The sequence below is a fragment of the Symphalangus syndactylus genome, chromosome 4, assembly GCF_028878055.3.
Source record: "Symphalangus syndactylus isolate Jambi chromosome 4, NHGRI_mSymSyn1-v2.1_pri, whole genome shotgun sequence".
NCBI lineage: Eukaryota > Metazoa > Chordata > Mammalia > Primates > Hylobatidae > Symphalangus > Symphalangus syndactylus.
The window spans coordinates 29,537,798-29,549,921 of record NC_072426.2 but is presented as its reverse complement, the minus strand read 5'-3'; the positions used below and the strand labels follow the sequence as shown (position 1 = coordinate 29,549,921).

The 12,124-nt window shown below is 34.6% G+C and overlaps 1 protein-coding gene across 9 annotated transcripts in view; it reads left to right on the top strand.

Moving 5' to 3' along the window:
• The window catches only part of PCDH15 (protocadherin related 15), a 1,819,045-nt gene that overhangs the window by 1,394,635 nt on the left and 412,286 nt on the right, over positions 1–12,124 (top strand). For all 9 annotated transcript variants that reach the window (XM_055274344.2, XM_055274341.2, XM_055274340.2 and 6 more), the window contains one exon: positions 3,044–3,156. In XM_055274344.2, the coding sequence (XP_055130319.1) occupies positions 3,044–3,156 (113 nt within the window). The remainder of the gene's footprint in view (positions 1–3,043; positions 3,157–12,124) is intronic.

Genomic DNA, 12,124 nt, shown 5'->3' with positions numbered 1-12,124 from the left:
TGTATGTATTCCTTTGTAAATATGCATGTGTATTCTTCTTAAAGATTAGTATATTATCGGCCTTTATTTCCAAATTGCTTTTTTTACTTAATATAGCTGAAAATAACTCCATAGTAATAGGTAAAGATATCTATCATTTATAATTATATTTGAATTATCATCTGCTTTAGGATGTATCACCATTTATTTACCCAGACCGATATTGATGTATGTTTAGGTGGCCATTTATCTTCCATTATTATAAATGAGAAAATGTCCAGCTGTGGGATTTATGGGTCAAAAAGTAAACATTAATATTATTTTGATAGCATATGCCATACTCTCCTTCATAAATTTTACAACACTTGTATTAACACCACCCATGTCCAAAGTGTCTGTTTTCCTGCAGTCTCGCCAACAGAGTACCGTCTCCAACTGGGACAATTGCTAATCTAAGTGACTAATGAAATCTTAATGTAGGATTAATTTGTAGTTTTCTTCTTATGTATGGAGATAAGCATCTTTGCTTATCTTTGCTTATGATCGAGGGTCATTTGCCTTTCTCTTTCTGTGAACAGTTTTTTCTCTAGCCCCAAACTGTTTTGTTTTGCTTTGTTTTGTTTTGTTTTGTTTTGTTTTGTTTTGTGACGGAGTTTGGCTTTGTCGCACAGGCTGGAGTGCAGTGGCACAATCTCAGCTCACGCAACCTCTGCCTCTCCCGGGTTCAAATGATTCTCCTGTCTCAGCCTCCTCCTATCTCAGCCTCCCGAGTAGCTGGGATTACAGGCGCGCACCATCAAGCCCAGCTAATTTTTGTATTTTTAGTAGAGACAGGTTTTCACCATGTTGGAAAGGCTGGTCTCGAACTCCTAACCTCAGATGATCCGCCCACCTCAGCCTCCCAAAGTGCTAGGATTACAGACGTGAGCCACCGTGCCCGGCCAGCCCCACACTTTCTAAATCCCTCACTGGCCCTATTTTTAGCTAATTTATAAACCTATACATATATTAGGGATATGAACATTTTGTCTCGACATAAATTTCTTTCTTTGTTTGAGATGGAGTCTCGCTCTGTCGCCCAGGCTGTAGTGTAGTGGCGCGATCTCGGCTCACTGCAAGCTCTGCCTCCCGGGTTCACGCCATTCTCCTGCCTCAGCCTCCTGAGTAGCTGGGACTACAGTCACCCGCCACCACGCCGGGCTAATTTTTTATATTTCTTTTTTTAGTAGAGACGGGGTTTCACTGTGTTAGCCAAGATGGTGTAAATCTCCTGACCTCATGATCCGTCCACCTCGGCCTCCCAAAGTGCTGGAATTACAGGCGTGAGCCACCGCGCCTGGTCGTCTCGACACAAATTTCAAGTATTTTCTCAGTTTGTCACTTGTGGCTTTACTTTGTTTATTGTGTCTCATCATGCAATTTTGCAATGTAGTTAAACTTACCTCTCTTTTTCTTCATGACTTCTTGACTTTGAGCCATAGTTAGGAAAGGTGTGCCCACTCTCACATTAGAGTAAAATTTATCCACATTTTCATCTATGACTAATGCTCATTTTTTCAATTATTTATTATGAATATCTTCTTCATTTGGGGTTTACTCATGTATATTCCATGAAGAGTGTATGAAACTCTATGATTTTCTGTATGACTCTCCTATTAGGAGGGATAACTCCTGTATCATATATTACATTTCATCTATAATTTTGACTATTTGTAGATTTTACGGTCGGTTTTAATGGTATAAAATATGTTTCTGGTTTTTTTTTTTCCCCCTCATTTACTGCCCAGTAGAATTTCCCTTCTTGTCTCAGAGTTGAGGAAAATAAGTAGTAACAATAAGCCCATTTTTTGATGTGTTTTAACATCTGGCAGCCTGGATTTTTAATAAAAGCTCTGTTTCAGATTGTCCCTTTAACTTAAATAAGTCATTTAATCTCCCTAGTCTCCCAAGTCATCATCTGTAAAATGAAAATGATTTACAGAGTTATTGATGATTAGTTATATAAAGCATTTAGCATTTAGAGTAGATTTCCCTAATTGGAAGCTATATTATTTTTCTCTTATGGTTATTAATTTTACAAATGTATATACTATACAGTTTTATGATTTGACTTCTTCACTTTGGGAAAAGAATGTTGCAGTACACAAAGGAAGATGGTACAATTAGAAGAAATTTTTTCATGAAGAAATGTATTTTTATTATTAAAATACATTAAGAAATACCATCTTGGCTAGGCGTGGTGGCTCACACTTGTAATTCTAGCACTTTGGGAAGCTAAGGCGGGTGTGTCACCGGATGTCAGGAGTTCAAGACCAGTCTGGCCAACATGGCAAATCCCTGTCTCTACTAAAAATACAAAAAATAGCCAGAGATGGTGGGGGCATGCCTATAATCCCAGCTATTTGAGGGCTGAGGCAGGGGAACCACTTGAACCGGGAAGGCAGAGGTTTCAGTCAGCCGAGATCAAGCAACTGCATTCCAGCCTGGGTGACACAGCAAGGCTCCATCTCATAAATAAATAATTAAATAAATACCCTGTCTAGACATTAAGTATCATCAGAACCTATATTTAATTTACTGTGGTTAACATAATTAGCTTGTATTAATCTTAAGAAATAATATATGGAACAAAATATGTTCATATTAATTTCCAAGCATCTCACTATTTGGTACAAATTACTAATCATTTATTACAATATATGTTGAAAGACCAGTTATAATTAAGATTTATGCACCATTAAAATAAAATTTCATAATCAAAAATTTATTCTCCCTCCACTTAATATCTATTTTCATGTGATGAAGTTTCAAATTAATTAGAGCTCTCTTAATAAAAAATATTTCAAAAATCATCCAAACATTTTCCATTTTCTTACTGATATGCTAATTATTAATAACTATATACCACGTTTCTGTCTGCTTTCCCTGAACTGCATAATTTTGAAACTTAATTTACTAATGAAATTGTAACTTTGTTCCTCAGTTAATGAAGGGAAATAGATAAAGCAGATACACATATTACTTATTGTTCTCAATTATGTACTGAAATGTCAATGTCTTGCAGGGACTCCTGAAGATTACCCACGATTTTTCCATATGCATCCTAGGACAGCAGAACTTAGTCTCCTGGAGCCAGTAAACAGAGACTTTCACCAGAAATTTGATTTGGTTATTAAGGTAAATTAAGCTAATATCTTATTTCCTTGTGTTTATGAACTGCTAATCGGATAAATCTGTAGACGCTACTGTAGGCAGTTTTATGTTATAAAATTAAAATTAATGTGGACAGCAGTCAATTTTTTATTAAAAAAAAACCCAAGTGAAGTCCACTTTTAATACATGGCATTGCTTTTCTCTAAAATTACTTTTTATAGCACTATGGGATAAAATAGTAAATATTCTTATATGTAACAAATGCCTTGGTCAAGTGTATACAATTCTACACAATTCATTATATCCTCTAACATTATTTTTCTACTAAAAGGAATTAGCATTTTACCACAAAAACATGACCAATTAAGACATCTAAAATGTGCTTGATTTATATGTTATTTTAACTTTGTTTTCATTTTTATTACTTTATTTTATTTTAATGTATTTTTAATACTGATTTTTCCAACATAAAAGTAAAAGGTCTTGCCTATCCAAAGATGCTTTCAATATACATCTCATTATTTTCTTTATATTGAAAGATAACCTTAGACCTGAAATAATTTCGAAGCTAAGTTAATCTACTTGGCATTTCACTTTTGGGTTAATAGTCTATCTATATTTTAATAAAATCATTAGATACTATAAAAATGCAGATATTCTTCTAATTAATTTCGATGGACTTCATTGAGATGGTGAGATTTAATCTAAGCAGTGAAGGAAGAACAGGAATTTGCCAGGCAGAGATGAGGACTGGGAAAAGGGCATTGTAAGTACAAGAAAAGGCAAAAGCAAAGATTCAGTGTAAGTTTTGTATATAGTACATAACTTTCTCATATTTAAGCATTCAAAAAAACCTCTAGAAATGCATCCCGACGGTATTTTTCTACCTTTTGAAAAATGTAAATCTACTAAAGGAAAAGGAAGTAAGGTAAGGAGGCTTACTGAGAATGAACATTGTTTAAGCTGCTTTATGTGCATTTTTCATTGAATTGTTGCCACAACTTTAGTAATACTCTCATTTGCACAAAATGGGGAAACTAAAGTTCGGATAAGGTAAGTGATTACCTTAGAGTTACATTACTAATAAGGGGCAGAGTTGAGATTCAAATTTAGTTTTATATACACTAAAGTCATGCTCTTTTCACTTCACAAATATGCAGATACTTAGAAATGGTTGTCTAGTTTAACAATTAATAGATACGTCCTTAGCACAGAACCTATGTTTATTCAGCGATCCTTGTCCTTGAAAAAACTTATAGTCTAGAAAGGGAAACAGTCATATAATCAAATAAGTTAGATAAAATACATCAAATGCTAAGAGGAAGACATGTAAAAAGCAGTAACGGCACACAGAATAGGGACATTTAAATTAATCTGGATACTCAGGGAAGATTTTCTGGAGATCGCCCCAAGTTAAATGTTGCTGGATTGAAAGAGTATGGCCAATGAATAAAAGTGGGAAATAATGTTTGAACATAAAGAGGCACAGAAGTAAAAGCTTGGAGACAATGCACAGGCTACAAGCAGTTAACAGAGAAATGAGGTATAGAGTCAGACCACGGAGACCGCCTGAAGGATGACTACAGTTTCCTGGGATTTCATTTATTAAGGGTTTGGGAGTTATTCAACAAAAAACACTACTTTAACCAGTTGTATTAAATGGCCATGCATGAGATTCACCTTCTTACATTGACTATTTTATGTTAATTATTATGAGAGTATATAAAACTACACAATGTATACTGATTTTCTATTGTGGATCTACCTAAATCTTGTGGTGCTGCTTTCTATGGGAATTAAGAAATTTGACAAAGCACTGTTTCCAAACTGTCACATGTGAAACCAAACATCAATTATTTTCCTTTATTATCGAATTCAGCTGTCCTGGTGTACCTGAGCACAGCCTAACTCAGTCCATCAATTACAGAAAAAAAAAAAAAATCAATTACAATAGGCCACAGATTTTTTTTGTTTTAATAACACTTTATTTTATTAATGGAAGTTTTAACAGACAATATTAGATTCAAATTACTATGTTTTGTGTGAAGTCAAGGGCATAATAAGCAAAGATGTCTAACTGTAATAATAATGTGCCACCTGCGTGAATAATAACGGAGTATTGTGGCATTGTTCAGGGACCATTGAAATGCTACAACCTGGCAGTTCTCCTCCACAGTAAATCTTTCAATTTCTTCTCTCTCTCTCTCTCTTTTTTTACTTTAATAATACTTCATTTTTTCATTGGCCCTAAAAGTTTTTGTTGGACTAGATCCCAATCTATGTTTCAAAAGCAGAGAAAAAATAAAATGAAGTATCTTCTCCTACATTTTGAAGAAGAATTCTGCTTTAAAAAGCTATGTGTGTATTTAACAGCTGGTGAGTGCCACGAATTAGAGATTTATCATGTTCATTTTTTTTCTCTTTTTCTCTCTGTGGTTTATTCAGCATGATGACAAATAAAAATGTAAAGGTTTAACTTGGAAGACAAAATGGAATAGTTCACAAACTTTAGAATACGAAAAGATTAAAACATGCAATTGAAAAAGTTTGTTCCATTCCAAAACACTATCCTAAATTTTATATAATTGTAATCATTTAAGCATACTTTAAAATGTGATATACACTGTGAACAAGAATCATAGATTTGGTTTACCCAGGATAGTACATGTTTATGTCTGTTGTCTTTGTGTAATTATTCATAATACCTCTCTTGCTCTTTTAAATGTCCCAGTTTGGATAATTTATTTGATCACTACATTCATAAAATAAAAACCACCTATGATGTAAAAATATGAAATCACATTTAAGAACACTGGTAAGAGTGAATTAGTTCACGTGTGGACCATCTATTACAAAGTCCGTAAAATCACTTTCAGTATTGTAAGTGAAATATTTTAAAGTGTTATCCGTTGATATATTTATACTTCAGGCATCTAATACAAAGCTATTAGTCATTAATTATTAAGGCCAATTAAATGGATAAATTATGAATAATTTACTATCTCAGTTCTTCAAATAACAATTGCATGTTTTAATCTAAATCCCTTTAATTAACAACGAAGAGCAAAGATCACAATGAAATTAGAAGCATAATTGTTTCATGTTTCCTCTGATTTTCATGTTGTTACTCACTGACCTACTTATTCTATCTAGCATGCTGCCTTTTAACTTCTTTTCCTTCCAACTCATGAGCTCATTAACCCTGAGCTCTCACTAGTTACCTTGCACACCCTCTGTTCCAAACATACTAAACCGCTTCCAGTGCCCTCAACTGACCATGCTCTTTCTGACATGTAAGCATTTAGAGATACTGTCCCTCTTCCTGAATCATTCCTCCCTTTTCTTGTCAACAGTCTAATTCAAATTGATATTTCAGTTTTTAACTAAGAAGACATTTGCCCTAGAAAGGCATAGCCACTCTTAGGAAGCCGATTTTTTGCAGCCTTTTGGTCCCTAAAGTGGCCCCAATTACTCTATTGAATGTACCTGTTTATTTTCTCCCAACTTTTACAGGAGGGCAGATTGCAAAACATTTATTTACACTGCATCCAATGCCACTACACCTACCTATATACAGCACATAGAAGCTGCTTAATAAACATTTGTTGTAATAATTTTCTCCCTGGCACAGTAAATCTTTTCAGACTGCCGAATCTGTGTACCTACATCTTCACTCTGTCTAAATACTTACATTTGAATGTGTGTGCATTTGATAAAATTTGATCTTGCATCTCTGTCCAGAAAAAAAAAAGATGCAAATGCATCAAATAGATTTCCACATAAATTCAATCCCTAGAAAAAATGTCAGACCTTTGTCATGGCACAACTAAAGCTATTTATGACTGCGTCAAAAAATGTATTTCTTCTAAAGAAAAATTACATATTTGCAATAGAAAATTAGCCAGGGAATTAAAACTAGGAAGCTTGACTCTTAGTGCTGATGTGCCTGACGCCCTGGCAAGGTGTCGTCCTTCAGTAATTTGAGAGTTACAGGAAAACAGCGTTTGAGAAATGATTGAGGGCTAAGAGGACAGCTACTACAACCCCTGTCCCTACATGAGTCACTAATGCCACAACTCTAGAAAATGTTTAGTCACTATTTGAGTAATGATGGAAGTTATATTTTACTTCATAGAAATTTACCAGAAAACCCTGATTCAATGATTTTAAAGCATATGACATTTGCTAGTTTTCAATTTGTCTAATCCTTGTTGAGTGCTTCTCAGGTGCCTGGCATTTTTCTTGGTGCTGAGGAGACATATTTTACTTCTCATGTCTACAGACATCTTTTCAATTATTGGTTGGATAATTACACCTATTATTATTTAATTGTGACAAATTAAAAATACAACATCCTTTAAAAATTCCAAACCTTCTATTTTCTATTCTCTTTTTCAGTTAATCATATTTCAGTTGATCACCCACCCAAGCTAGACACTTCCACTTCCTCAAAGGTCTCTACTCTCCTATGTTCCCACTCAGTCCCTCATAGAATCCCTTCTTGATACCGTTGAAATCCTCTTGAATATCTCAACTCTGCTCATCCACTGCAATTAGTTCACATTCTCTTGGCCCATGATCTTACACAAGCAGTCTCTAAAACCATGCTTCATTTCTGTGCATCTTATCCATCTTTTCACACTGCCAACAGAGTATCGCTAAAACAACAACAAAAAATAGATCATGCTGCTGCATGTTGCCTTCAAGCCAATTTACAATTTGCCCCCTACCTGAATTTCCCACAGAGACGTTGTCAAGTTGAAAGATCACAGGTGTCTAAGTCAGGCAGAGTAGCAAGTCAAAGATCATCAGTCTTCACTTCTCAAAATGAAAAGGATGGGACCGACCGTGAAAATGAAAAAGCTAATAAAATTAATTAAATCTGTTATGGAGATGTGAAATATAAGTTATATTCTTTCTACTCTAATGCGTATATCATCAGTTTTCAAAAAGAAAAAAGAGAGAGAGAGAGAGAGAGAGAGAAAAAAAGACGAGAAGAAAAGGATTGGCACTCCCTTAAGGTGAGATTGAACAGGGGCCGTGAGTGACTCAGAGTTAGACAAGAGAAAAAACATCAGGGCTGCTACTGCCAAGCTACAAGAAGGAAGACAAATGCTACGAATGACATATCTTCTATATCTGGAAATATTCTAGCAATATATTCCTACTCTTATTCTTATGGCAAGAATGAAACACACACACACACACACACACACACACACACATACTAGTCAGTTCAGGCCACTCTAACAAAGTACAAAAGACTGGGTGGATTATAAACAACAGAAATATATTTCTCACTCTTCCGGAGGCTGGAAATCCATGCTAAATATGGTTGGATTCTAGTTAGGTTCCTTTTCTGGGTTGCAGATTGCCAATTTCTGTTTGTATCGTCACTTGAAGGAGAGAGGGTGAGAGAGTTTTCTGGGGTACCTTTTGTAAGGACACTAATTACTTTTGTGAGAGAGCTCTATTCTCATGACCTAATTACCTCTCCTAATTGCATTACATTGGGGATTAGGATTTCAACACATGAATTTGAAGAGATACAAATATTAAATCCATTGCACACCACATCTCAGTTCAATAGGATACTAAATAATATAATAAGTTTATCTTTTCTACCCCAATAGCCAGGTCTCTAAGGTAAGGCAAAGTAAATGTCTCTTATACATTTTAGAGAAAATCACCCCACAGAAATTTCAGGCATTACTTGTTATCAGTAATGAAATAGCCATCTTTCCATGAATTTCCAACAAATATTACAGTTTCTGAAATCAATTGACCTTTGATACACCAATAAGTGTTTGTCTTTTAATTTTGTGTTCTCCTTTTTTTTTAAAACTTAGCAGATTGCCACACAAAGCATAATTTTTGTCATGATATGTCATAGCATCCAATTAACAAAAGGGGATGTTATCAACTGGCTTAAACATGGAGGGCCAAGAAGAATTTGGGAGAAAACTACATTCCACAAGACTCTCTATATGAGATCACTAATGCTTCTAATTAATGATGAAGAAAAGACTTTATGTTAGGAAATTTGAACATATCACTAAATAAGAGGGAATGGTTAAGACAAATGACTATATCTGTTTTACCTTAAGTGTAACAGAGTGAGTAAATGAGCTCAGAGGTAGAATATGAAATTTAATCTGCCTAAGGATAAAGTGATACACTTGGATAGAATTAAGGGATCAAATACCAGAGAAGACAGCTGAGAGTATCCTTCAGGTTTTCTGCTACAGTGTGACGTTGTACGCGACCTCCCACCAGAGAGTTCCTCCACAGGGTGCCTGATACCATATCCAACAACACATCATGAGAACGGCAACAATTTGACTCGGATAACATACTGAAATACATCACAGAGGATGTAGAAGCTCAAAAAGAAGTCAGTCTAAAAACTTTACCTTTTACAACTTTTGTCTTAATGAGTTAAGCAAAAATATTGCTGAAGAGCAACACTACCATTACTAGGAAATAATAAATAATACCAGAACACACACACACACAAAAAAAAAACAAACAAACAAAAAACAATATTTGTGTTTCTTCAGAAAGAACACCATGTCTTTTTATTTTCCACTGGTTTGTCTCTAAAAATTCTAAGTACTAGCCTAAATTAATTAACTATTATGCCAATTATGGAAGCTAATAAAAGGAAAGGAAGTATGATGTCCTCTTGTCTCATACCATTATTCATGCAGCAGCATTAGAACAGAAATAGAATGTAGCAGTTGAATATAGTGGCTGTGGAAATGCACAAACTGACAAAAGACACAGAGGTGACATTTTATTTGGCCTTTTTCCTTCCTCACAAGGTGACCTGTAACTGCTTGTGAAGAAGAAAGGCAATTTATCCATTCTTATCAGAGTACCTTGCTTTTTGCCAAGGCCTTCTTGTCTGCAAAGGTCATTGTAAAAGTACGACAGCAAGACCAAACATTGTAAAATGTTCAAAGGAGAGGCACTTTCTGAACCCTTGCCATGTCTCCCCATTCTGCAATCCCCACACACATAAACATCCTTAGCACTCTATATATATGTTCCCAAGTAATCGTTCTTCATAGGTTTCTTGGTTCCATAGAAATATAACAATGAAAGAGCATATTGAAAAACTTGTAGGCTAAAACTCTTTATTATTTTTTGTCTCAAGAACAGTCCGGTAGGTGGAGAAACATTGACCTCTCACCCTCAATACCTTCTAGGCTCTGAAAAATAACCGATTTAGATATAATTTTTATGTTGATGATTTTTTAAAATTTGCTTATTATAAAATACATTATTCTAGTTGACTAATTCATAGAAGGTACTTTAGTGTGGTTTTCTCTTGGCTGAGAAAAAACTGGGAATGGGATCAGATCTCAGTGTAGGATAAGATGGCTTTGCTGGTTGGAAGGCAAAAGGCAGGATAAAATAATAAAAATAAAGCATAAGTTGGAAGATTCACAGAAAAAAAGTTACCCCTTTATCACTATCAGAATTTTATACCTGGCTGACCTTGCTATTTATACCCAAGATGATTCTCACGTTCCAAACTCCAGCCAAAAAGTTCAACAAGTTTGGTGATAAGGGAGAGTTTTCAGAATCTGTGGTCTTCCCAGAGTGGCAAGGTTATTTTTTCTTTAAATCATTCAAAATCCTTTTAGTCATTCCAGTGTCAATTTATATCTCATGCTCTAAGCAGAAAGAAAGATTTTTATCATTGAAAGGTATACAAGAGTTTGAGGATTCATGTTTTCATTGTAACAAGTTATAAACAGAATGGGCATATTCTTACTTGAAGTGAAGATAGAAAGTATTTCATTTTATTAAAAATATTCCCTAGGTGCGAAATGTGTCAGTATTATTTCGTCGTTATATTACAAAGCTTTATAAAGTATGTGCTGCCTATATTCTATCTAGTGAAGTTTCTTTTCCTTTTTGTCATACAAAAAAATGTATTTGTTTCCAACCAAGAATATACTCTTTTGCTGTATAGCCTTGCAAACAAACTTTACAGCATACAACAGTTATTTGTATTTTATCTCATGAAGTTTATAGGTTTTTGAATTTATTTATAAGTTTTTGAGTATGTTTAGTAATAGTAATAAATTGGCTTAAAGTCAAACTGTTTATGCATCCTTTAATTTTTAGAGTATTAAATTTTGAATAAAGGAGGCTCCTGTAGGTTTTAAGGCAGTTAATTTTATAAGTAGGGTCAAGAATCAATAGGATATTCTTATTTTTATTAGGATGGTGCAAACAATTGTGGTGTTTGCCATTACTTTTAATGGCAAAAACCTAATAATTTTTAGTTAGTTGATAATATGTTCATTGATTCATGGAGCACAGGTTTTTCACAGTCATCCCTCACTAAGACATTTTACACACACACACACACACACACACACATGAAATATAACCTGATAACCTGTTACCAATTACTGTTGCTTTGGACCCATAGCTTTTGTAGAGCTTCGGTGAGCTGCAGGATCCAACAGAGAATTCCCTTGCATAAATGAATTTCCTCCATTCTGTTTCCAACTAAGTCCAAATTAAGAGACTGCTGAAAGTGAAGAAGAGTGATAATGACTTACATAAAAGGCTAGAGCAGAGTTGGCCTCAGCTGCTCACCCTAGGCTTTTTTAGTGTAACAGCTACCTATAAGCCTGTGTGAGAGAAGCTAAAATGCCTGATCCAACAGATTCCAAATGACTACTGATTCTACATATCAGGACCAGGGGATGTGCTCGTTTTGGAAAGGCAGACTTCAGGGCTATCCCTACAGAATCAAGATTTACATGTGATTTTCGGATGCTAAATTTTGAGAGCAAGTCATATATTAAAATTACTTGAAAACTTAGGAAGATATGATAAAATTAATAAAGAAAACAAATAAGCAATACAGCAGATACATGTCAGATATTTTGGTTGAGTCCCTGGGAATTTGCTTTAACAATTACCTTAGATTATTTTAAGGCAGCAGATAAGAAGCAGGGCTTTGGAA